The sequence below is a fragment of the Urtica dioica genome, chromosome 9 (assembly GCF_054948205.1).
Source record: "Urtica dioica subsp. dioica isolate 48M chromosome 9, U.dioica_male_clone48M_v1_H2, whole genome shotgun sequence".
NCBI classification, from domain to species: domain Eukaryota; kingdom Viridiplantae; phylum Streptophyta; class Magnoliopsida; order Rosales; family Urticaceae; genus Urtica; species Urtica dioica.
In genome coordinates, this window is record NC_142764.1 from 25077873 (window position 1) to 25103572 (window position 25700).

Below are 25700 nucleotides of genomic sequence, written 5' to 3' on the forward strand. Positions count from 1 at the left end.
ACCTCACGACCTACGCGATGCTTATCCCGATTTGTCTTGATAAAGCCGATCACGGCACGGCTTTCGAGCTTTGCTTGCAGGCTATCAAGCGCCGATTCTTTCTCAAAGCGGGGCTGTTAAGGCAAGTCGTCGATGGATTGGTTGCAAAGGAGAAGATTAAAGAGGCTTCGAATCTCGTGGAATTGATCAATTCTGCCAGTTACTTGAATTATAAACTGGAACCTCCTATGGTCTGACTCTAATGGAAGCTCTTTATTGTTTCTATATCTCAGGTCTTCTTTATCAACTCTGTGCACCGGATTTTTGTTATTTCAGAATAACTTTTCGTCTGGTCGGCTTAGCCTTTGTGTTGAGATAATCAATCTAAGGTTTTTGCTGCCTTATGTACAATCAGTTTTGTCCTTAGCATTGAATAGGATGCGAAATATTTTTCGAGGAGCTCTTGAGATTGTACCTCTGGGCTGGCCTTTAGACAATCTCCCACTTATCTCTACTTTTTACGGAATTGAGATAAATTTGTTTATCGGCTGTTATTGGCCAGTAGGTTTTATTACTGTAGAATTGAGTTATAGGTGAGTCAATGTTGGGTAACATCTTGAAATGAAAATACTTGCATTATTCTTGGATAACAGGACTTGGGCTTATGAATAGTCAGGTTGTGCTGAGAAAGAGCTCCTTCTGATTATCCGTTTTCCTAAGAAGTTACAGACATATGATTGGATCTTACTGATTATTTAATTTTTCTTTCTCATTCACGGGTGGTTTATACTTTACGAAGAGGTAACCAATAACCAGTCTGTCATCTGAAAACTCACCGAAAAATTGTCACACTAGGCAACAAGTATTTCCCATGTACAAAACCCAAGTCTTGAGCCTTTCGGAATATGGGTCCAACATCAATACCTAAGAGGAGTCTTTGTCTTACTTGATCGCACTCGGAGTTATCCATCAATTGTCGATGTCACTGTCAAGGAACCGATGTTATGTTCAATCATTTGTGTGTATTATGTGTATTCCACAGCCAGAATCATACACTAATTTAGAGCAATGGATGTTTTCATTAAGTTTCGTGGCTAGTATAGTTGACTTGAAATCAAGTATGTGCTATTAATGTAGATACACCTTGTATCTAATGAAAATCATTGTTATTAAAAAAAAAAAAATGGGTACAATGTAAGATTAAAAAGGTAGACCCGAGAGAGATCTTCCATCAGACAAAAGGCGATTCAAGTTTATAATTCAAGTGCTCCGCAAAATTTACCGATTCCACGAGCTTCCGAGCCTTGTCAGTCTTCTTCTTCGTGATCAACCCGTTAACTACTTCCCAAACCAGCTTTGCCGTGACAAACACCCGCTCGTTGATAGCCTGTAAGCAAATCTCGAAAGCGGTATCATGATCGCCCTCTTTGCAAAAAGCCGGGATTATCAACTTGTAGGTCAGGATATTCGGGTGAAATTTTCTCCTTTGTAGTTCGTCGAACAATTTAACCACCGTTTTTAGATCTCCTCTTCTACAATACCCTCCGATCAAATGATTGTAAGTAAGTAAGTTGGGCTTGATTCCTTTACTCTCCATTTCGAAAACCACCAGAGCAGCCATTAACTCAACATCATGGCGGAAGATCCCACGCAGCTTCGCGTTGTAACTCAGGACGTTGGGGATTACATTCTTGCTCTCCATCGATGCGAAAACCCTGTCTCCTTCGGCGAACCGGCCGTCCCTGTAAAGGGCACTGAGAATGGTGTTGAAGGTAAGCAAATCGGGTTTTTTCCAGCTCTTCTCGGACTCGCTCAACATCGAGAGAGCACGGTTCGAATCCCCGTTCTTGCATAACGCGCAAACGACTATGTTGTAGGAGATCGAGTCCGGTTCTACGGAAACCTCGCGAGGCAAGTCCTCGAAAGCCGCGAGAAGGGCGTCGTAGTTGTGGGAGACGAGGGCGGCTTTGAGGAGGGCGTTGAAAGAGACGATTCCGCGCGGGCAGTTCAGTTGAGGCAATTCGCCGAACACTTTGCGTGCGTGGTCGAACATGCCGGCTTTCCCGTAGAGGAGGATGAGCCGGGCGGCGAAGCCTTCGGAGCGGATATCGCCGTAGCTCTTCTGGTGGTCGAGGACTTCCTCGATCATGGAGAACTTCTTGGCGGCGGCGAGAAGTGAAACGGTTTCAGCGAAGATGTCCTTGTCCTGTCGGAAATGGTACTTTTCGCACGCCTTCTTGAACTTGTTGACCAATTTTCGGAGCTCGGCTTCGCTATCCGCGGCGGCGATGGCTGCGGAAGCGGAGGGTTTCACGGCCGCGGTCTCGGCGGCTACGACGACGACGTCTTTGGTTTTCGTGGGATGCCTTCTGAAGAGAGCAGACAATGAACGATTCGCTGATGGCATATCCTTGTTTTTGTGTGTTTTTATCGGTCGAATAAAACGGCTTTGGTTTTTGGTTTATTCAGTTACGAGTATTATTATCAAGGGTCAAGCGGCTAAATGGCTAAATGGTCAAATAGAACGATTTGCAAAATAGCCAAAGTTTATCAAGTATAAGCAAAATAGTCAAGCTGCGATTAAGGCAGGATTAAATTTAATCCAGACAAGATATCGGGATTAAATTTAATCCAGGCAGGATTAATTTAGTCCAGGGATTTTATTCAGCCTTAAAATTTAATCCTCGACCTTCTCCGATCTTCTTCTTCTCAGACCTCCTTCCAGTCACCGCAATCGCACAGATCTTACCTCCCGTCGGACTCTCCGTCACGGCGGCGAAGGCGAGGAGATCGACGGAGATTCGCGACTCTCCGTCACGCTACGGCGACGAGGCGGGCTTCCTCGCTGGAAAGGTTCGTCGCCGGAGCTCCTGCCCTCCCTCGCCGGCGAGATAGTCGCCGCTGTCCGCCACATGGCCGACCACCGCCCGCGACCGGGCCCCGCGGTGCTGCGCATGGAAGTCGAGATGGTCCTCCCGGTCGACAGAATCCCCGGCGGCGAGGCGATCGAGGGTCTGCAGAGAGTGGTGGCTATTTTGGCTAACTTAATGAAACTATGGCTATTTTGCAAAAGCCATAGTTTGAATTGGCTAGTTCATGCCATTTTTCCTATTATTAAAAGCTTTCGAGTAATTGAAAATCCAATAGGTATATTTGTAAATATATAAAAATTTAGAACCAAGCTTTAAACTTTAAAATACCTAGTTTGGTATTATCCTTTCTTTCTTTTCGTTTCAGCTTGGTGTTTGGGCCAAAATTTTCCAATTAATATCTTCTCCAACATAAGTGAAATAATCAAAATTAGTTGCTATGTACTCTATTTCGTTTGATGATATTCCCGACAAGTGACGACGGACCATTCAGCCATGGAAAAGCAAACGCTGAGCCATGGGCGAAGTAATTTTCACTTGGAAGAAAAGTTAACAAAAAACCCGAACTATGAAGACTTAAACCAATTTTTCACGCGTAGTCATATCTTCAATCGTTCCTTTCTTGACCAATCTACAAACCAATTTCTCGATCAGCCCTGGCTCCAGAGCCCGCCCCTCATTGGTGGCATCGATACAAACCTCGTGAGCCATTTCGAGATCACCCGCCTCACAAAACCCCGACACAACCGTCGAGTAAGAATCCCTCGAGTTCAGAGGAAACCCGTTCTTCTTAAGCTTTCTGTACCATCTCTTAGCTTCCTCGGGACTGCCCTTCTCCAAGAATCCGATTATCAGCGCCTTGTAAGTGTACAAGTTGGGCCTGATTTTACGTCTCTTCATCTCGTCCAAAACCTCGAAAACCGCCTCGGACGCCCTGTCTTCGCGGAACATCCCGAGCAGCCTCGCGTTGTAACTCAGCACGTCGGGGACGACGTCGTAATTTCTCATCGTCGTCCACGCTCGCTCTCCCTCCGCAAACCTCCCTCGCTTATAGAGCGCGAAGAGGATTGTGTTGAACGAGACGACGTCGGAGACCTCTCCGAGCCTCGAAAGGGCTTCGTCGATCGAGCCCTTCTCGCACAGAGCGAGGACGATCGTGTTGTGCGAGTACAAGTCCGGTTGTACTCCGATTCGGCTTGGGAGATCTTCGAAAACCTTCACGGCCTCGTCGTACTCCTTGGCGTCGACGCAGGCCTTCAAGAGGGCGTTGAAGGACTTGACCGTGCGAGGGCAGTGTAGCTTCGGCAATTCGTCGAACACCTTGCGGGCGTGGCCGAGCATCCCCGACTCGCCGTAGAGCTCGATGAGGCGGATCGCGAAGCCTTCCTTGCGAATGTCGACGTAGTTCTTCTGGTGCTCCAGGATTTCCTCGATCAACGAGGGCTGATTCGCGGCGGCGAGCGAGCGAACGCTGCGCCGGAAATTGCCTTTGTTCTGTCGGAAGCGTTTGATGTCGCAGGACGATTTGAACTCGTGGACAAGTCTGTGGAGATCGGTTTGTTGGGTCGGAGTGGTTTTTGTAAAGGAATGGACTTTCGAAGAGAGTTGTCTTGTGAAGATGTTGTATAGAGAGCGAGTCACTGAAGACATCTCAGGAGCACCAAGGCTATTGGTAACCCGCCAAAATTTATTTTTAAAAGAGGGGAAATATTGTGGAAAAACATTACTCATGTGCAAGTCAATTTATTTCAAATTTTCCGTCGTATGGGCGTGTTAGTTCACTCGAACTGTATTTTGGTTTTTATTTTTAGTTTTTATAGTATAATAATTTTTGTTTTCAAATAATTATTTGGTAGGAATTTCATTTTTTATTCAGTTTTTTATAATTATAGTGTAATAATCCATAAAAAAAATTATGCGTCGAGATATATATTAATTGAAAGCATTTAATACGAATATCATTATCGTACCTTTCGTTTTGATGATTGGTCACATAATCACCGAAAAAACTACGTTTGTCACCGGAGTCAGAACTATAACTGTCAGATTTTGAAACCTAATTTTGACTAAAAATAATGGAAACTGGTCTACTCGACGAGAGGATTATGATCTAATTTACGGTTTGTGAAATGAAGTTTCGGTTGTTGAGATATTAGAGTTTAAAATTTTATCGCCAGAGTTGTAAAATTTGAGTTTTTCGGGGAACGAAAACAAATTCGATAGTCGAAAATGAGGAAGTTAAAATGATGTTGAGATATATACTAATTGAAAGCATTTAATGCGAATATCATTATCGTACCTTTCGTTTTGATGATTGGTCACATAATCACCGAAAAAACTACGTTTGTCACCGGAGTCGGAACGATAACTGTCAGATTTTGAAACCTAATTTTGACTAAAAATAATGGAAACTGATCTACTCGACGAGAGGATTATGATCTAATTTACGGTTTGTGAAATGAAGTTTCGGTTGTTGAGATATTAGAGTTTAAAATTTTATCGCCAGAGTTGTAAAATTTGAGTTTTTCGGGGAACGAAAACAAATTCGATAGTCAAAATGAGGAAGATAAAATAATGTTGAGAAGAGAGAAAGATATGTCAAGAGGAGATAATAAAATTAAAAAAAAAAAGGTTAAAAAATTGAAAAATACCTAAAAAACTGTTTTATAATTTCTTTCATTAAAACAAAATACGGCTTGAAATTTTTTTGAGTTGTATTATGACAGTTATCAAACAAACACTGAATTCAATTTTTATATTGTTTTATTATTCTAGTTAGAAAAATCAAAAACAGTTTTCAAATTATCAAACAAACATATCATCTGTGTTTATGACTTCTTATATTTACATATTAAATATAGATATTCATTTTTTTTAATATTAAGCTATAACTAATTATTTTGATTAAGCTGATTATATCAAGAACAAGTCAAATGAAATGGTAAAATACTTCTTTTTTTCTTTTAGCAACAAAGCTAAAGTACTTCATAATCTTATCTCTAGCGGATTATAAATTCTTTTCAAGGCAAAATGATCATGTGATTTCTTTCTATGATGTTGCCAACACGTACTGTTATAAAATTTCATTACACTATATTACACGTTCAATTCAAACATTGTAAACATTCTAAAAGGTGTATCAAAAGCATTTCAAACCGCTCAAATCACCAAACCAAAGTGTGTAACGGTTTCACCTAAATAACTGTACAGCCTAAACGTTTTTCTTAACTAGTTTCATTTAAACCATATAAACAACCACGGTGTGTAGTTGCTCCCCAATCTAAAACCAAATACATCAAGCTGCTACCACATAATACTAAAATTCCTTGCTTGTTAAACATTCCAACTCAGTCGGTCTTTTGGAATACAAATGCCCAACAATAACTAAAATTGAAAGGGAAAAAAAAAAAAAAAAAAAGCCAACTACATAAGACTTTTTTTGAATTTTTAGTAACTTCTAATTAGATTCGACTGAAATCCATGAAGTCCTGACATCATCAACATCGACTGAGAGACTATCAACTCCTCGGGGTTTAGAACTTTTCTTATAGACTATTTAAAATGGCTTATTAAGTAAACATCAGCTAGTTATACCCTTCCGGGCGCATCATAATCTTCAGCGTCGAGGCTTCTTTGGTCTTTCCCTTATCGTTGAGCCCATCCACAACTCGGTCACACAAGGCCTCGTCCAGAGAGAGACGGCGTTTCACAGCGTCCATGCAGAGCTTGAAAGCCCTGTCAATATCCCCCGCCTCGACGAAAGCTTGGATGAGCGCCGAGTAAGTACTGAACAAATGTGGTCTGCACTTTTTCCTCTGAAGATCCTTGTAGTATTTCAGAGCCTCGTCCAAATTCCCGTTGACACAGAGTCCACATATGAGAGCGTTGTAAGTGTAGGCGTCGGCTTTGAGTCCCTTTCCCAGCATTTCCGCCGCGGCCCGGATTGCATCGTCGGGTTTATTCTCGGCGACCATGGCTCTAAGTCTGATGTTGTAACTCCTCACGTTTGGGTCGACTCCGCTCTCGCTCTCGACGTCCATCTCGGCCCACAAGGTCTCTCCCTCGGAGAATCGGCCGCTCTTGTAGAGCGCGTTCAAGAGCGTGTTGAAGGTCACGATGTCGGGCTCGTTTCCCAGCTCGCGGAACTTCGAGAGGGCTTCGTCCAGAGACCCCATCTTGCACAGCGCGTGGATCACTGTGTTGTGTGAGATCATGTCGGGATGGACGGAGATCGCGGCGGGTAGTTCCTCGAAAGCTTCTATGACTCTGTCGAACTTCTCGGCGTCGATGCCGGCTTGCAAGAGGGCGTTAAAGGAGAAGGCGGTTCGTGGGCATTGCAAGGCGGGCAATTCGTCGAACAGCTTGCGTGCGTGGTCGAACATCCCGGACTCGCCGTAGAGGCGGATGAGTCTGACGGCGAATCCCTCCGACCGGATTTCGTCGTACTTCTTCTGGTGCTCGAGGCTGTCCTCGATCATGGTGAACTCCTTGGCTTTGGCTAGGTGTCTGACGTGTCGGGTGTACATTTCTTTTTTGCGTCGGAACTGCTCGTCTTCGCTGGATTTCTTGAACTTTTCGACACATTTCTGGAGTTCCGATTCTGGGGTCGTGGCTTTTGTTGACAGAGATTCGAAGGTCATTTCGGTTTTAGGACGCCATTTTGTGAAGTTGCTGAGACGACGAAGTAGAGCAGCCATTTTTTTTTGTTTGTGTCGCGTGGTTTGTTGGTTTCGGTTTTTGCACTTGTAAGTTTGAAGTTGACCAAACGCGCTGTCATAAGTTTAAGAAGTTGACCAAAATAATGCTGACTATGTATTTTTTCCAAAGAGAAAAGAGAACTGAGGTGGGACCTTCTGTCAGGTAGGACTTCCCATATATCAGATCACTGAAGTATTAAAAAAAAATCTAACGGAAATCACTTAAAACGTTGAAGATGCAATATAACTAATTCTTTAAAATTAAGTTTGAATTTGGCTAAATAGCTACATGTCCAAAACTAAATAAGTTTGAAGTCTTAGGCTAACGTCAACTTGAGCAAAGTCCAAGTAGTTAGATAAAAATAATAATAATAATAATTAAAACAAAAAAACACAATATACTGAATGGAAACTTATTTGAAGGTGATTTTTTAGAAAACATACATAAATTTTAAACATTAAATAAAATTCTAAATTATTTATTTTTAAAAATTCTCATGCAGTTGATTTTCTTTCTAAATATAATTTATAGATGTCACATATGAGAAATAGGTCTGGATGTTTAAATAACTTGTTCATCAGATTTATATAATAACTACACAAAAAAATATAGGTCTAAATATTTTTTTATAACATTACAAAGAGAGAATACATATGTTTATTAAGATTAAGATGGTATTGTATCCAAAATTTGCTGTATATATATAAAATAATATAAATATTGAACTCAAAACGCTCGAGGCTCCTCGTATATACGTTAGGGAGTTTCGGTCACCTACGAAGATGGCCTTGTCACTGAGTTACGAAGGCGCGTTATTAAGCCCAACTCAGGCGAGCGTGAACAGCAAGCGCAACCTGAGACGCCTGGTCGAGAAGTTCAAGAAGTCGTCGGAGCTGTACCGCTTCCGAACCAAGACCGGCGTGTACGAGGACACCGTTCGCCGCCTCGCCTCCGCCAAGCGCTTCAACTGGATCGAGGAAATCCTCGAAGACCAGAAACAGTACATCGACTTCTCCAAGGAAGGCTTCGCCGTCAGGCTCATCTCCCTCTACGGCAAGTCCGGCATGTTCGAAAACGCCCGCAAGGTGTTCGATGAAATGCCCCACCGAAACTGCCCGCGCACCGTGCTCTCCTTCAACGCCCTCCTCTCCGCCTGCGTCAACTCCAAGAAGTTCGACCTCGTCGACGCCTTCTTCAGGGAAATCCCACAGAGCCTCGCCATCGAACCCGACCTCGTCTCCTACAACACCGTGATCAAAGCCCTCTGCGCCGCGGGCTCGTTCGACTCGGCCGTCTCGGTGCTCGACGAGATCGAGGAAAAGGGTCTGAGACCCGACGCGATATCGTTCAACACGCTTCTGAACGGGCTATACTCGAGCGGCCGGTTCGATGAGGGAGAGTCGATGTGGGCCGAGATGGAGAGGAGGTTCGTGTCCCCGGATATTCGAAGCTACAATGCCAAGCTCTACGGTTTGGTTCAGAAGAGGAGGACCGAAGGAGCGGCGGATTTGATCGGAGATATGAGAAGCCGAGGGATCGAGCCGGATATATTCAGCTTCAACCTCGTGATCGGGGGTTTCGTTAAAGGCGACGAATTGGTGGCAGCGAAGAAGTGGTACGCGGATATGAGGAGGAGCGAGGTGTTTCCGAACAGAGCGACGTTCGAGAAGCTCATCCCGTTTCTGCGCAAGCGCGGAGATTTGGGGTTCGCATATGAACTCGGCCGCGAGGTGTTCGAGAGAAAGATCGTTCTCGATACGTCGCTGTTGCAGCGCGTGGTTGACGAGCTGGTCGTGGTGTCCATGATCGAAGAGGCCAACGCTCTCGTGGAGCTCGGGAAGAACAACAATTACTGTCGCTACCAGCTCAAGCTGCCATCAATCGAATCGTGTCGCTCGCAAGAAAAAAGATAATTGAAGATTAAAGAAAATAAGGATTGATAGAAATACTATTTTTGTTTCTGTATTTGAGAGTGAAGACTTCGATGAGTCCGCGTAATAATTATTTTTTTTTTTTTTTTCCATTTTACTTTTGTTATACCAAATAAGAGTACGGCTAGATTCAATATACTGTGTGCTGATTTGAGATATTTTTGTAATTTGATTATGTAAATGGAGAAACATGTTCAGAAATAATACTCTGATTTGCTCCCAGCGCTTTAAAGCAGACATTGTCAAGAAAGGCATTACAGGACTTGATCTTTCTTGACTGATAATCTTCCATGCAACCAAATATTATTTGATGCTGGTCCTGGTAGGAATTGGATCTTCAAAGATTGGTAGTGCGTGCTTTAGCTATATGATAGAAACAAGTGAGGTATATGGTAGGAATTGGATCTTCAAAGAAAGTTTGTCAAAAAGCACCTTGAACTCAAACTTCAAGCAAGCAAGACCACTGGATTCGGTGAACATGTATCGCTTTGATGCCGACATCCCAAAGAAGCAACAACTTTCTCTCCTCAGTATCGGCGATTCCATAACAAGTACCTTCGTGAAAGAACAAGTCTTTCTGCCAATCCGCCCAAAACCAAACTCTGCGGGGACCTATGTAGTCGCTCTAAACTTCTGTCAATGCAACGGAATCATTTGTTTGATCGACAGATCTTCAATGAAAGTGATTCGAAATAGTCATCTACAACCCGGCACTCGAAGAGGAAGAGAGCTCGTCGCTGGAGAGAGCTCAATTTAGTCGGACGTGGGTGCCGGGGCGTACCTGAAAGGCTGTTTGTATTGGCAACAGTATTGCACGTTGAGCGGCGCCAGGAGGAATGTTTTGGTATGGTTCGACCTGTCCGACGAGAGCTTCGGCAGGGCCGATATGCCTCAGCTTGAATGGACGAATGTGATGCCGCTCCTCGTGTGGAAGGGCTCGCTGGTTTTCTTCAACTACGTTTCGGGTTCTATCGAGATGTTTGTATCGTTGCTTTTGGTCAATGCGTGCGTCCTTTTTACATATTTAATAAAAATCACTGCTTTAATATTTTATATTCTCATATCACTTTTTGAAGCTTCTCTCCTCTGTTCCTCTCGGCGAATCCACGGAGCTCCATTTTTCACCGTGGAAGAAGGGCTCCATTATATATATTCTTTCTTTATTATTGAGAGCACTATTTAGGAAATTTTTTACTGATAGAAGAATTCAGATGATATCTATTCCCGAGGGCCAGTCATGAGCCGTATGTAGAATGTGAAGTAAATAATGTATACTAGTGATATGCTTGATGTAGATGCGTTAATTGAGTTTGTGGATTTGCATTGCTAATTAGAGTGAAACTTAGATTGAAAGCTAGTATTCAAGTGGGGGAAATGGGAAAAAAAAAGCTTGTAAGTCTTTGTGGGTGGGAACCAAGATGGAATTTGAACGTTCAAGACTGTGAGGACCGTTCAGCTAGAAACGGGCCCAGAAAGACTCAGCTTTATCTTTCATGGGAGATCGGATTAGGAAAAAAATCTCTCTCTGCTTCAGCTAAAAAGGACACTGGAAAAGGTAAACTGTTGGCCAAGGAGCTGAAATCCGAGTTCAAGTCATCCTTGCTAGATTGCAGCTTGTGTGGAGCTATAGTAAGAATCATGGATTTCTTAACCGTTCCTCGGCCTGCTCGTTTTTCGCCGAACAACATTGGGATTTCCGACGCAAGTAAAAAAAATGACGCGGACTCGCGGGGCAAGTGCTGCAAGAGGAATCAGCGGCTAGATTGCACCCGATGTTGATGCCGAGAAAGAACAGACTGAGGACCGCGACGAGGTCGCAACTACAAATCATGTAAAGCAGTTCCTCAATTCTGACGTGGATCTGAGTCTCCCAGTGGGTTGGCGCTTTACCTTTCAACCACTTCGGTAAAAGGGGTATGTATGAAAACATGAACGAGGCCGAGCTGGGAAGGGATATGATGATCGGACAGCCCGCAGGGATTTGATAGACAACAGCGTCGAAGGAGCTATCATCGATCGCGACGGTGACGATGTCACGGACGGATGGCACGTTAAAGTCGTTATTTCCATAATTCTCCACAAGAAAACAACCAGCAAAGCAAAATATACTAAAGTAAAGACGACACAAAATATTCAAAACTTCCAACACGACATGAAAGCAAGTTTTTTAAATGACAAGTCAAGAAGAAATGAGAAATGAGAGGAAACATGTCCTGCATTGAATTAATATAACCAACTAAAGAAATAAAACACATATTTGACATTTCATTGCAAAAGTTCAGTAAGCCCATTCATTTGTACATAACCAGTCATGCGACGGCCAAAGTCAAACGGCCTTCACGTTTAAGGGAATTCAGTGACTTCCAGAAAGAAAAAGAAAAAAAAAACCTACAATGAAAACAAAAAATCCAGTGGCTTATAGATATTCATTGATGAACGCAACTATATCTCTCTCATAGCTATCCAATGTCTCCTGAGACACTGGCGTAATCTTTGTAGCCAATGAAGATTTAAGAACACTCTCTAGTGTGAAAAAAACCATTTCTACCTTTAACCGTTCTGGCTCAGGCAGTACCTGTTTAAGCACAAAGAAAAATAGGTCTCCGTAAGTCTGTTAAGAACATAATATATACGTACATCATAAATATAGTCTAGTTCATAAACTTACATACCTGATTTAGTTTTCCAGTGTACTTCCAACATATCCTGCATAAACTATCCAAGTATCGATCCTCCATCTGTTTAATCTGCAACACAGTTCCAAGGAAGAAAAAAAAAAATTAATTTATCAACATTTGGAAAAATAATCAAGATTTACAAGATATTACCCACTCAGAAGTTTCATCTCTCGTGTCACCTGCTCTTTCCTGTGAAGCTGTAGAAGTGGAAGAAGCACAAATGTGAACACAAATTCCACAGCAAGTATGAGTTATATAACTGAGACTAAAATCTTGAACTACATGGTTAGTCTTACTATTAAAAGATCCTATATTCTGCATGAAAGTCTGATCCGAGTTCCAAATTAAGCCTTGATCCACCGGAGAGGCTGTGTGAGCCAGAAACGAGTCAATTCTATAGGGGTATATAGGCGAGTTCTGAGCCGGGGTCTGAGGGACTGATTCTCGCATAGGCACTGAAGGTGGATTTAAAAGTTTTCTCAGCAGGTATATCTTGTAGAACTAAGACTGATATCTTGGTCCAAAAGGTTACATATATACCTTGGATAGGGACGGATATATCCTGTGGAGCTGTAGAAGTGGAAGAAGCACAAATGTGAATAAAAATTTCACAGCAAATATGAGTTACAGAACTGAGACTAAAATCTTGAACTATATGATTAGTCTTACTATTAAAAGATCCTATATTCTGCATGAAAGTCTGATCCGAGTTCCAAATTAAGCCTTGGTCCACCAGAGAGGCTGTGTGAGCCAGAAACGAGTCAATTCTATAGGGGTTTACAGGCGAGTTCTGAGCCGGGGTCTGAGGGACTGATTCTCCCGTAGGCACTGAAGGTGGATTTAAAAGTTTTCTCAGCAGGTATATCTTGTAGAACTAAGACTGATATCTTGAACCAAAAGGTTACATAGATACCTTGGATAGGGACGGTTCTTTCGGTGAGACTCTCTTGTTGCTCTTGTCTATTTCCAGGCGAGTTCTGAGGGACTAATTCTCGCATAGGCACTGAAGGTGGATTTAAGGTTTTCTCAGCAAGCATATATTGTAGAACTGAAACTGATATCTTCTACCATAAAGGTTACATATATACCTTGGATTGGGAAAGTCCTTTCGTCGAGATGCTCGTGTCGGAGGATGATATTTGTAGCTTGCTTTGCAGCCAGGTTTAGTATGTGGCGTTGATAAGAGGATGAGCTTTGACCCACCGAAGGAACTGTGTTTACAGAGCCAACTCTATGCAGATTTCCAGGCGAGTTCTGAGCCGGGGTCTGAGGGGATGATTCTCGACTAGGTATTATGGGATGATATGAGGTTTCTTCCAGACGTTGTAGTTCATTGCGCAACTGCCACAATATAAGAAGAGAATCGGTGAAGACAACGAGACTGCGAAAATACGAAGGAAAAAGTCTCTTTTTTTTTCCATTTAACGAAGCATAACAAAATATTACCCATTGTGAAATCTCATCTTCCTGATAAGATCCTCTTGAACCACTTGATGCTACAGAAGTAAAAGTAGAAATGAACACAAGTCTCGCAACAAGTATCTTGTAACACTGAGGAACATATATTAATTTTAACCAACAAAAGGTTACATGTATCAAAATAAGCATGAATAAAGATAACAGAACATACTTGATGGTTCATCAAGATAGGGAATTTGGGCTTGGTATTGAAAATTGGAGGGTGAGCCTTGACCCATCAAAGAAGCCATGTTTTCGAGGGTGTGATTAGTCTGAACCGGGTTCTGACCAATTAGATAGGGAATTTGGGCTTGGTATTGAAAATTGGAGGGTGAGCCTTGACCCATCAAAGAAGCCATGTTTTCGAGGGTGTGATTAGTCTGAACCGGGTTCTGACCAATTAGAGGGACTGGTTCTTGCGCGCTCTGGAAGTCCGGTCTCAGCCAAATGCCGACATTATTTTTTTTCATTGCTATTGCACATTCATAATCCAACTGCCACAAGAAAATAATCGACGCTGATGACACAAATACAAGTATTGGGACAGTAACAAAGCCCCATTAAAAAAAAATTATTTCAGAAATATTAATTTGGCTGCGGACTTTCGAGGATCACCTGGCTCGTAGCTTCATTGAAGGTATTTAACTCTTCCATTACTGCGAGCTCTATGAGCTGGTTTAAATCTCCGGGGGAGAAAGGTACCACCGTATATATTGCATCAGCTCTTTACGCGAAAACACAACACATCACTCATATTAGTCCCAGAATCGTGCGTTTTTTTTTTTTTTAAATAATAGTTTTAAGACTAGATAGAATTGAGAAACGTCGATGTATCTTTCCCAAGAAAACTCGAGTCACTGACTAGAAGACTTCACAGATATGGTTCAACCAATACTTTTATTGAGAGTCTTTAGACAGGCAGTGATATAACAAAAAAAAGATGAACTTTTGAATCTCACACATCAGTTCAACGATTGAATAAAGTGTGATCGTCTAAAAACTTACAGATAGTTACGATTCATCTGACGAACATATTCTGGAAACTGAACCTTCCAGATATTGCTATCCGCCATTTGAAGCTGGTCAGCTAATTTCTTGGGCGATTGAAAATGTCACTGCAAACGAAAACCAAAGAAGCGATTGAAGATGAATCTTGGGCGTTCAAGAACAAAAATGAAAGTATTTCCCAATAAGGGATTCAAACGAAAATATTCATTTGCATGAGCATATTATCAGAGGAAATCGAGCAGAAAGAAAGAACGAAAGAAAGAAAGAAAGAAAGAAAGAAAGAAGAAAGAACAATTCAGCGATCATAATACATGGAATCGGAAAATCAAATAATGAGGATTTAGTAGAAGAGTCGGAAAATTATTTCTTGACGGAAAAGACAAACCTTTTGGTCGGCTTCGCTTAGTAGAGAGAATTTTGGGTTTGTAATAAAGCTCTGACCCTTCCAATAAGTCACTCAATCGATTCCCCGCCTATATTAAAATGCAAGATGCAAACTTACATTAATACCCCGCCCTTATATATATTTATTATTTATAAAATATACAAGCTACCAAAATAAATGACTAATTGGTCCAACTTGATTTTAGGACAATGGCCGAGTAAAAGACTGTTTAGTAAATTGAATTTGGCTGGCTCAGCTGGGATTATTTATGTCAATCAGATTTCCGGTCTTTATCTCAATCAAAAAATGAAAACAGAAAATCTGAGGAAACTCTTGCTTTTTTTTTTTTTTTTTGTCAAGATTTGGACAAAAATGAAATTTAACAAAAGTTGTGGTGAAATTTTCAAACCATAATTAAAAAATTTGTGGTGGCATTCTTAATGGCCGCCTATATTCCCGTAAAATGAAAACATTGATCAATCACTTGGACTTAAGCATTACATACGGGCGATTATAAATCCTCATATCATAGCTGCTGCTTTTTTTTTCTTTTTTTTTTTAAGACTTCAAAACAGTGGTGCTAAGACAGAAATGGATATCAACAAATGATTCACTTGGATGCGATAATAAAATCTCAGACCATTCTAAGTTATTTGCACTATTAGAGCACACACGATGATAATCACATTATGTTTTTGGCTATTTTGGTATAGTTGTTTATGACAAACTTTTAATTGGTATACAAAGTAAGTTAAGGTTTTGATTAAGGCTGTTCACTGCTGGATAACCGCCGCTTCTCTTCGTCGACTTGTTCCATCAACACTTGGAGTTCCGCTTCAGTCAGACCCTCTAACCGTTTCTGCAAAAGAACAACGTTGCTTTAGACTCGTTATCGCAAATACGCGTATCTACAACAATGTATTTCTCACCTCCATGACTTTGCTCTCGTAGTCGCGTAGCTGTGTGGCATAAGTCATTTCTTTGTTCGAGACTCTGAAGATGTACGTCGAAATCCACCCGATCGTCAATCCCAAAACCAACACCAGCTGAACCACATTCCCCGCCTGTAACGGATCAACTCCAACAAACTGCAAAACACCACTTCAATTTACAATCCGAAATAGCCTAATAATGTCTCACTCACAAACAATGTTTAATGGTTCCTAACATATGAATGCAATGCGAGACATAATGTTAAAAATAAACAAATTGCATAGAAAGATTGGTACCTCTAATCCGCTTTTCAACCCAACGCCGAGAAGGGTTACTCCGACACCGATCAATAGAACATCTTTCCGACTATACCCAAAAGGTGTCTGCATCAGATTTGTTTGTTATGACTTTTAGTATCCACACATGGGCAAATACACAATATTTGTGTGCATTGTGCAAAATCAATATCATTTCTTTTTTTCATAAAAAAATTAAAGAAATAAATAAAACCTCCTAGTCCTTGTGTACTACTTCAGCAACTAAATGAGAAGATTGCCTATCAGAATAACCAAGAATTACGAGACAGAAGAGATGTTTAAGTATCCCTCTCTACTGACAAATTTTCAAGAGAATTATTTCTAGATTCTCATGTCGAAATAAAAAAAATACGCTACAATTCTTTCTAGCCCTGCCTAACTCCCAAGACCAGAAATGAAATCAGAAAAAAAAAAAAAAACATTGAGATGATGGTATGATATTAAGTGACATTCATAATGTTTGTGTACGTTAAAAGGAAAACATATTGAATTGAAAACTCTACTGACAAAGTAAACGCAAAGAAATGCCGTGCCTTTCCTTGTGTAGAGGTCTCTTGTGCAGTGTCATTGGAGTCTGAAGAGTTGCTTCTCCGAGCTACTTCTCTTTTCGATGATTCTCTTCCCCGAATAAATGACCCATTGTGTCCATATAAGCTGCGAGTTACGAGCCTTCCTGAAAAATAGGTGAGCCTTTAAATAGTTAGATTGTAGTGTAGTCTTGTCTTAGAAACAAACAAATCAATTTTACTATACCACTATGATGTTTGTTATACAGTTATTCTGCTCCAAAATATAGTTAAATCCTGTTTCTTTAGTTAAATTGTTTCATTATTACATACAATCACTAAATATTTTCCTTATGCAAAGCTAGTTTCTCATAAATTAAAAAAAAAAAAAAAAAAAGACTAGGAATTATTTATTGCTCTATGGACCAAATCGGATCACACTAGAAGAGCGAGGGGTTCCCATAAATTAGCTGAGCTCTGGTCAGCTTGGACTCGGAAGTAATAAAGAAAGAAAGAAAAATACTAAAAATTTGGAAGCAAACAATAACGTACTAAAATAGCTAAGATTCAACCAACATCCACTTTAAAATCTCAACAAAGAACAAAGGGCCCAAAAGATAATAAACAAAAATTAAAAAAAAAAAAAAAAATACTGACCTCTCAAAGAACCATAAAAAACTGTGACACGGTTTTGTAAAAGTGGGAGAGCTGAAATGCCCAAAAGAGAATTCGGTCTATTCTGAGATAAGAACCTCAAATTCGCAGTGCTTCCATGCAAAACAGTACTGCCCATATCCCCAACTTTTCCTTCACAACCCACACAAAGTTTGTAATTACTCAAAGTAAATGAGTGATAGCCGAGACTTGTGAGAGATTGATTGTAAAAAAAAACATGAATGAAGGGAAATTAGAATTGAGTACCAGTGAAGGAGGTAAAGGAAAGTTTTGGAAAGAATCGCAGTCTTGAATATGAATTTGAGTGAATGGCTAATATGGCCTCCACATCTTATTCAAATTCTTCCTCAATTGGCGGGTCCCACTTTTTTTACAGACAAAATATTGGTGGCTCATCAGACTCAGAAATAAACTGGACCTTCTATATACAAAAACACCAAGATACTAATAATATTTGGGGAATTTTCACCTGAAAAAAACTTACAATTTTAGCCAAATGTGCGTCGTTGCTCTCTATTTAACAGTGTACCATAACAAATCCAAAAATTTGAAATTAATGACACAAATTATCTCCCATGTTTTAAACTCTTTCACAAAAAAATAATAATAATAATAATAATTCCAAGTTTTCATGTTTATGATTTATTTTATATGTACATGTTTATGATTTATAAACCTTTTATCTTTCACATATCATTTTCAAAATTTTAAATTTATATTTTTTTATAAATAAGAGAATAGCTAAAAAAATATTAATTTTCAAAAATATTAGTTTAGATGATTAACCCAAATTAGTAGGCAGTGCCTGAGGAAGTGAAAGAAAAAAAAAAGGCCTCCTTAGTGTCTGTGTACAGCAAACATTTCCTTCTTAAAGTCTAAGAGCGATCCAGCCCAGTCTAAACCGTGGTTTCGATTTTTAAATATCGGATCGGATTGTTTTAGATCCGTCTAAAATGTCAGACCGGACCGGATAACATAAAAAACTGTTTTTAAATGGACTGACAGTTTAAATATCCGGGAGTGCATTCTGGTTTTTACTGTTTTCCGGTTTTTTCGCACACCTCTGGTTGAGGGTGATCAAATAAAGCCCCTTCTTCAGTTGATAAGTTCTTGCTCTAGAACATTGGAGAGGGACTAATATTGGCTCTGGCATGTATATTTCTTGATCAGAAAATCAAGACTGTGTTTCCTCCAAGTGAAGTAAAAAACCAGAACCCTTAAAGCCTAGAAAAAAAAAATTGACTGAGCCAAGGTCTTTCAGAGAAAACTGTCTGACATGTTGTTGATGATTTGCTATGGATTATTGTTGAAGAGCTCGAGTTCGTCATTGTTGAGAAACATTCGAGGAAAAAGATCAACTCACAGATCAGATATCAGTTGGGAAAGGATGTATATTACTATTGATTTCGAAGCATCCAGGTTGTTACAGTGCAGAATTTATGGCGAGACGTATTACCGGCTTAGCAAGTCTAAAACAAACGTTAAACGACACAAAATACAAATACAATAAAGACATACAAACACAACATGTGTTTCATTTCTTTGGAACACTTCAGGATTATGACACTCATTTGTTCATTCATAATGTCAAGCAAGGGCCGAAGTAAAAAAGGCGATGAGAACACAATCCTTTTTACCTTTAAGAGAGCTCAGTGCCTTCCAGCCCGGGAAAAAAAATCATAACGTACAATATTCGTGGATGACAGCATTTATATTTGTCTCATAGGTATCCAAATCATCCATCCGAAACATGGTGCCCGGCTCCAAAATCAGTAAGAATCTCAGCAAATTTTCCAGTTCGAAATCAAGCTTTGATCTCCGTAACCTTTCTGGTCCAGGCAGTGCCTGAGGAAGTGAAAGAAAAAAAAAGGCCTCCTTTAAGTGTCTGTTTACAGCAAACATTGCTTTTTCAAAGGACAACAAACATTTTCCAGTCCATAAAATTAGCATACCAGCTTTGCTCCTCCAGCACAATCACTGTATATTCTGCATATACTACGTAAATGTAGTTCCCTCATTTTTTTAATCTGCAAAAAATCAATTCCATGGGGGAATAAAAGGTAACTCTTATGGTGGTGTTAATCTCGTTTAACGTGATTTTTTTTGGGAAGCATAACAACATATTACCCTCTGAGAAATCTCAACTCCGCTGTCACCTTCTTTGCTCTCCTCTGATGCTGCAGAAGTGAAAGCACAAATGTTTGTGAACACAAATATCACATCAGGTTTCTTCTAGAGCAGAGAATAATGTGTTGAACACAAAAGGTTACTCTTACCCTTATCAGGTGCTTGATTCTGTTGTAACTGACGGGCTGTGTTTTCGAGGTTCTTATTCTGAGCTGAGTTCTGAAATGAGCCTTGACTCGCCGGAGAGGCTGTGTAATCCAGAAATACACCAATTCTGTCGGGATTTCCAGACCAGTTCTGAGCCGGGGTCTGATAACATCCTGTTGAGCCCCCCAATGCTACAGAAGTAATAGCAGATATTTGAACACAAATTTCAGAACAAATATCTTGCAACGCTGTGGAAAATATACTATTTTTAACCAAAAAAAGGGTTACACAGATATGAAAATAATCATGAGTAATGATAACAGAACATACTTGATGGTACATAAAAATAGGGTCTTTGGGCATGATTCAGAGCTTTGGAGGATGAGACTCGATCCTCCATAAGAGCCAAGTGATTAATCCGAACTAAGCCAAAAACCGGTCGCAGCCAAACACCAATATCTTTGCTTCTTTCCAGTACTAAACGGTCATATTCCGACTGCCACAGTAAAATAATCAATGAAAACAACAACGCTGGTGAGAAAAAAGTAACTATTGGGACAACAACAAAGCACAAAAAAAAAAATAATACAAATTGTTCTTAAAATTCGAAGAAGAGATATAAAGTTGGCTGCGGGTTTTTGAGAATTACCGGACTTTTGGCTTCCACGAAGGCCTTTAATTCTTCCATTTGCGCGATTCTATTGAGCTGGTTTGAATGCTTGACAGCATTGTATACTGCTTCAGTTCTTTACGTGAAATCACAAGACATAGCTCATATTAGTCTCGGAATAGCAAGTTTTCATCAATACTTTCAAGACTAGATAAATAATAGTGAAACGCCGATGTATATTTCCCAAGAAACCTTGATTCACTGACTAGAAGAATTCTTGAGAGTCTTTAGACATGAAATGATTTCAAAAAATAAAAAACAAAACATAAAAAAATGAAAAAACAAATACTGTCAAAGCTCACATATCAGTTGAACGATATAATAGGTATCATCGTCTCAAAACTTACAGAAATTTGATGTTTATATCTCGAATACAGTGTGAAAACGTAGCCTTCCAGTCATCCCTAACCCCAGCGTTCCTCAGATTGCTATCCGCCATTGAAACACTGCATAGAAGTCCAAAGAAGAGAGAGAAGATGAATCTTGGGCGTTAAATAACGGAATTGAAAGTTTTTCCGATATGCAATTCAACCGGAAAGATTCAACTGGACGAGCATATTGAAAGAGGAAATCGAGCAAAAAGAAAAGAAAGAAAGAGAGAAGAAAGAACAATTCAGCGATCAAAAATATACATGAAATCTAAAAATCAAATACCTGAGGGGATTGAAAACGAAGGATGGAATAGTTATACAGCGGGAAAATTGTTTCTTGACGGAAAATACGAACCTTTTGGGTCGACTTCGTTTGGTTGAGAGAATTTTGGGGTTCGTAATGAAACTCTGAGTCTGAACTCTGAACCTTCCAATAAGTCGCTCGATCGATTCCCCGCCTATTTTTATCCGCAAGACTGTGCACATTTACCAAAATACCCTGCCCTTAAAATTGTATTGTACAAGCTACCATAACAAAACAAAAATAATATATGTATGTATATACAAGCTACAATGTATAAGATTGAGTTACCTCACTTGATATAAATCATTTAACTTGCAACTTTAGTTAAAAATATCGACGATTTCTTTCAAAAATAATTCATACAAGCCACTTTAAAGTTTAAACATGCGTTTAAAAATATACAACCTTTAATTTCTTTTAATGACTAGCCAAAATAACTTTTGACATAACTCATTTGAATTGAATTTTACTTTTTTGTCCTTTTTTTTTTTTTTTTTTGCTTTTTGTCCTGATTTTTATGTCTTTGTCAATCTGTAAAATTAGGTGATATTAGTTTTCTTAATATTAATTTGATTTTCGTTTAATTTAGTGGCTTATTAATTGCAAATCTCTTTATTCTCTAGTATCTAATATTAAATTTTATCGGCTGATTGTTAGACATAACTATTTTCTTAAACTTTAGAAATGTTGCAACATAAAAAAGGAAACTTTAAAAAATAAAAATAAATAAAACTATATGCTAAAGCGCCCACACTTACAAATGGTACTAGAATATCAAAATAAACAAATTTGAAGCTATGAAGGCTTAGAAAAGAAAAAAATTCGAATATGAGGAAGTTTTTTTTCGGTAAAATACACTAGAAATTAACCTATTAATTTAAATTCTAGTTCATACAAAGTACATAAAGCATGAAATAATAATGATAGAAAATATATATAGAAGTAGAAGCAGAAGTAGAATTTTATTGAAGATAAAAAAGATTGTGGACTGGTATCAAAGATCAGAAAAATTGTAACAAAAAAATTCCTAAATGAAACCTAGCAACACACACAAATGTAACCTGCAATACACTAAAGTAAACAGAAACAAGAAACAATCAAAACTGCCAAAACGAAATGAAACCAATTTCAGTAATATGCCCCAAATCAACTGTACATAAAGAAAAAAAAAAACCAAAAATCTCTGTATATCTCTCTCATAGCTATCCAATGTCTCCCGAGACAATGGCGTAATCTCTGTAGCTTAGAGTTCATGAACGATCACAGATATATCTCTCTCATAGCTATCCAATGTCTCCCGAGACAATGGCGTAATCTCTGTATAATTCAATAAAGATATTATAACACCATTTAGTATGGTCTTAATCCTTATTAGCTCTAACCGTTCTACCTCAGCCAGTCCCTGAAAAAGCACAAAGAAAAATAAGTTTCTGTTAACAATGTAACATACAAATATAGTTCAGTTCGTAAACTTACATACCTGCTGCGATGATTCAACATACTTCCGGTATATCGTGCATAAAAAAATGAACGTATCGTAACCTCATCTGATAAGTCTGCAACACAGTTATTACAAGGGAAAATAAATCATTGTTTTTTTTTTATTATTTGTTGACAAAATAATCAAGCGTATAACAAGATATTATTACCCGCTCAGAAGTCTCGTCTCGGGCTGCCTACTCTTTGCTCCGATTCTGCAGAAGTAGAATTGTGAACAAATATTTCACAGCATGTTTCATTATCTTGTAGAGCTGAGAATAATGTTTTTGAACTAATAAGGTTACATATAAATACCACGAATAAGAAGCTCTTGGTGATTTTGATGATGACTCGCCGAAGAAGCCGTGTAAACCTGAGTTGAGGCAAGTCTAGAAGCGATCTGAGCTACGTTCTGAGCGATCAGAGGGGCTGGTTCTTGCCGGGGAGGGGAAAAATAAAATCCTGTCGATGCTACAAATGCGGACACAAGATTTAGAAGAAGTTTATCTTATAAGTTACATATATCAAAATGGCTATAAAATAAAGATGACAGAACGTACTCGATGGCCTGCTCTAAAAATAGTTATATATTTGATTATGTGCCTGCTCTGAATCCCGGGATCTGAAGTAGAGGTGATCGGAGGAAGAGCCTTGACCTGCCGAACGAGCCGTGTTTACGAGCATGCGATTAGTCGGAGACGGGTTCGGACCGATTCGACGGACTAATAATTGCATGCGCTGGGAAGTCGGTCTCATCAACTGTTGTCGCAGTTTTTCGGACAACGATTTAGGAGTCGTAGACGGTTAGACCCAAGGCCGGACCAAGTGGTCTCGTCTCGACTCGAGCGTGTCGGACTTGGTATCCCAAGTCTTCCCTTAGCTGTCTATGGTATCTGTCTCGTCCAGGCACCTGAAAAGCAAGCAGAGAAGCTGTGAACTACAAAGGGGAAACAGAGGGGTTGCCTCTGTTTACCTCTCCGACGCTCAACATTAGTAGGATTGAGGTGGTTTGTAGAGGGTTTAGTGTTTAGAGGCCAAAGCTTGAGAGAAACAAGCGAGGTACGAGTTCGGCAGCGTTTCAGTACTCAAGAATGGATTACCTTTTGGAAGAGGGCGGACCTCTGCATTTATAGGCGACCAAGGGGTGTTTTGGGCGACCCCTTGGCCGAGTGAGTTTTTGGGTCGGCCATCGGCCTGCGGAACTTGAGTCGGCCATTGGCCTGCTGAACTTGAGTCGGCCATTGGCCTGCCGAGCTTGGGTCGGCCATTGGCCTGCCGAGCTTGGGTCGGCCATTGGCCTGCCGAGCTTGAGTCGACCATTGGCCCGCCGAGCTTGAGTCGGCCATTGGCCCGCTGAACTTGAGTCGGCCATTGGCCTGCCGAGCTTGGGTCGGCCATTGGCCTGCCGAGCTTGGGTCGGCCATTGGCCTGCCGAGCTTGGGTCGGCCATTGGCCTGCCGAACTTGAGTCGGCCATTGGCCTGCCGAGCTTGGGTCGGCCATTGGCCCGCCGAGCTTGAGTCGGCCATTGGCCCGCCGAGCTTGAGTCTGCTGAACTTGGGTCGGCCATTGGCCTACCGAGCTTGGGTCGGCCATTGGCCTGCCGAGCTTGGGTCGGCCATTGGCCTGCCGAGCTTGGGTCGGCCATTGGCCTGCCGAGCTTGGGTCGGCCATTGGCCTGCCGAGCTTGGGTCGGCCATTGGCCTGCCGAGCTTGGGTCGGCCATTGGCCTGCCGAGCTTGGGTCGGCCATTGGCCTGCCGAGCTTGGGTCGGCCATTGGCCTGCCGAGCTTGGGTCGGCCATTGGCCTGCCGAGCTTGGGCCGGCCATTGGCCTGCCGAGCTTGGGCCGGCCAATGGCGGAGTCAATCTTGGGCCGACCATTGGTTTGGGCCGGCCAATGGCCGAGTTAATCTTGGGTCGGCCATTGGTTTGGGCCGGCCGATGGCCGAGGCAATCTTGGGCGGCCATTGGTTTGGGTCGGCCAACGGCCGAGGCGATCTTGGGCCGGCCACTGGTTTGGGTCGGCCAATGGCCGAGGCAAGGTTTTCCCGTCCGGTGGCCGTTCGAAGCCTTGCGCCGGTCATGTGGGTTGAAGTGACGCCTTTGTCCTCGTCGGCCCTAGACGGGCCGACAACATTAGCCCCCCGAGTTTCCGGTCGAGCGCAGATCGAGTGGAAACTCAAAATCCACGCTTTTATACGGATGCGGGATGAACGCTCTCGGGTTTGCGTCATGAGGAACGGCCTTTGGGCGTCGCGAGGGACGACTTATTGTTTCGGGTTGATCGTGCGTGTCTTATTTTCTCGACTTACCAATGAAGGCGTGATCGATTAGCACGACTTTATTGTGCGCGGTTTATTTTCTCGACCTACCAGTAAAGGCGTGATCGATTAGCACGACTTTATTGTGCGTGTCTTATTTTCTCGACTTACCAATGAAGGCGTGATCGATTAGCACGACTTTATTGTGCGTGTCTTATTTTCTCGACTTGCCAATGAAGGCGTGATCGATTAGCACGACTTTATTGTGCGTGTCTTATTTTCTCGACTTGCCAATGAAGGCGTGATCGATTAGCACGTCTTTATTGTGCGTGTCTTATTTTCTCGACTTGCCAATGAAGGCGTGATCGATTAGCACGACTTTATTGTGCGTGTCTTATTTTCTCGACTTGCCAATGAAGGCGTGATCGATTAGCACGACTTTATTGTGCGTGTCTTATTTTCTCGACTTGCCAATGAAGGCGTGATCGATTAGCACGTCTTTATTGTGCGTGTCTTATTTTCTCGACTTGCCAATGAAGGCGTGATCGATTAGCACGACTTTATTGTGCGTGTCTTATTTTCTCGACTTGCCAATGAAGGCGTGATCGATTAGCACGACTTTATTGTGCGTGTCTTATTTTCTCGACTTGCCAATGAAGGCGTGATCGATTAGCACGACTTTATTGTGCGTGTCTTATTTTCTCGACTTGCCAATGAAGGCGTGATCGATTAGCACGACTTTATTATGCGTGTCTTATTTTCTCGACTTGCCAATGAAGGCGTGATCGATTTGCACGTCTTTGTTGTATTGTGCGCGTCTTATTTTCTCGACCTGCCAACGAAGACATAATCGATTTGCACGTCTTCGTTGTGTTGTGCGCGTCTTATTTTCTCGACCTGCC

At 41.1% G+C, this 25700-nt stretch overlaps 6 protein-coding genes across 6 annotated transcripts; 1 reads left to right on the forward strand and 5 right to left on the reverse strand.

The window, feature by feature from the left end:
• Window positions 1-3200: 3200 nt before the first annotated feature.
• Window positions 3201-4525, reverse strand: LOC149386141 (small ribosomal subunit protein mL103 (rPPR7)-like). Its single transcript, XM_089627041.1, has one exon. It carries the CDS (start codon window positions 4497-4499, stop codon window positions 3426-3428), a length of 1074 nt encoding a protein of 357 aa, XP_089483167.1. The 5' UTR covers window positions 4500-4525; the 3' UTR covers window positions 3201-3425.
• Window positions 4526-6167: 1642 nt separating this feature from the next.
• On the reverse strand, window positions 6168-7653 carry LOC149386142 (pentatricopeptide repeat-containing protein At2g18520, mitochondrial-like). Its single transcript, XM_089626715.1, has one exon. It carries the CDS (start codon window positions 7544-7546, stop codon window positions 6434-6436), a length of 1113 nt encoding a protein of 370 aa, XP_089482841.1. The 5' UTR covers window positions 7547-7653; the 3' UTR covers window positions 6168-6433.
• A 551-nt stretch (window positions 7654-8204) lies between these two features.
• Window positions 8205-9696, forward strand: LOC149386143 (uncharacterized). Its single transcript, XM_089626595.1, has one exon. The coding sequence runs from the start codon at window positions 8330-8332 to the stop codon at window positions 9458-9460; it is 1131 nt and encodes a 376-aa protein (XP_089482721.1). The 5' UTR covers window positions 8205-8329; the 3' UTR covers window positions 9461-9696.
• Window positions 9697-11792: 2096 nt separating this feature from the next.
• LOC149386144 (uncharacterized) lies at window positions 11793-12642 on the reverse strand. Its single transcript, XM_089625063.1, has 4 exons — window positions 12453-12642; window positions 12307-12353; window positions 12151-12225; window positions 11793-12053 (listed from the first exon to the last, which is right to left on the reverse strand). Exons 1-4 carry the CDS (start codon window positions 12604-12606, stop codon window positions 11895-11897), a joined length of 435 nt encoding a protein of 144 aa, XP_089481189.1. The 5' UTR covers window positions 12607-12642; the 3' UTR covers window positions 11793-11894.
• Window positions 12643-15601: 2959 nt separating this feature from the next.
• On the reverse strand, window positions 15602-17827 carry LOC149386145 (uncharacterized). The gene is made up of 6 exons (XM_089624861.1): window positions 17685-17827; window positions 17421-17570; window positions 16791-16930; window positions 16237-16323; window positions 15937-16095; window positions 15602-15866 (listed from the first exon to the last, which is right to left on the reverse strand). Exons 2-6 carry the CDS (start codon window positions 17554-17556, stop codon window positions 15771-15773), a joined length of 618 nt encoding a protein of 205 aa, XP_089480987.1. The 5' UTR covers window positions 17557-17570; window positions 17685-17827; the 3' UTR covers window positions 15602-15770.
• A 1161-nt stretch (window positions 17828-18988) lies between these two features.
• Window positions 18989-21182, reverse strand: LOC149386146 (uncharacterized). The gene is made up of 8 exons (XM_089624860.1): window positions 21109-21182; window positions 20730-20828; window positions 20362-20458; window positions 20043-20208; window positions 19715-19903; window positions 19566-19615; window positions 19391-19465; window positions 18989-19283 (listed from the first exon to the last, which is right to left on the reverse strand). Exons 2-8 carry the CDS (start codon window positions 20819-20821, stop codon window positions 19116-19118), a joined length of 837 nt encoding a protein of 278 aa, XP_089480986.1. The 5' UTR covers window positions 20822-20828; window positions 21109-21182; the 3' UTR covers window positions 18989-19115.
• Between the last annotated feature and the right edge of the window lie 4518 nt (window positions 21183-25700).

Bases quoted from the DNA above. Each gene is read 5' to 3' on its own strand.
- LOC149386141 (XM_089627041.1), bottom strand. From the start codon at position 4,499: ATGTCTTCAGTGACTCGCTCTCTATACAACATCTTCACAAGACAACTC.
- LOC149386143 (XM_089626595.1), top strand. From the start codon at position 8,330: ATGGCCTTGTCACTGAGTTACGAAGGCGCGTTATTAAGCCCAACTCAG.
- LOC149386142 (XM_089626715.1), bottom strand. From the start codon at position 7,546: ATGGCTGCTCTACTTCGTCGTCTCAGCAACTTCACAAAATGGCGTCCT.
- LOC149386146 (XM_089624860.1), bottom strand. From the start codon at position 20,821: ATGGCGGATAGCAATCTGAGGAACGCTGGGGTTAGGGATGACTGGAAG. The intron at 20,459-20,729 runs GTAAGTTTTGAG...TTTCACGTAAAG, and splicing joins GATATAAACATCAAATTTCT to AACTGAAGCAGTATACAATG. The intron at 19,466-19,565 runs GTAATATGTTGT...GATTTTTTGCAG, and splicing joins GAGTTGAGATTTCTCAGAGG to ATTAAAAAAATGAGGGAACT.
- LOC149386144 (XM_089625063.1), bottom strand. From the start codon at position 12,606: ATGCGAGAATCAGTCCCTCAGACCCCGGCTCAGAACTCGCCTATATAC. The intron at 12,226-12,306 runs GTAATATCTTGT...ACTGTGTTGCAG, and splicing joins GAGATGAAACTTCTGAGTGG to ATTAAACAGATGGAGGATCG. The intron at 12,054-12,150 runs GTATGTAAGTTT...GTGCTTAAACAG, and splicing joins ACACTGGAAAACTAAATCAG to GTACTGCCTGAGCCAGAACG.
- LOC149386145 (XM_089624861.1), bottom strand. From the start codon at position 17,556: ATGGGCAGTACTGTTTTGCATGGAAGCACTGCGAATTTGAGGTTCTTA. The intron at 16,931-17,420 runs GTCAGTATTTTT...CCTATTTTTCAG, and splicing joins TTTTTATGGTTCTTTGAGAG to GAAGGCTCGTAACTCGCAGC. The intron at 16,096-16,236 runs GTACCAATCTTT...GGTGTTTTGCAG, and splicing joins GGTTGAAAAGCGGATTAGAG to TTTGTTGGAGTTGATCCGTT.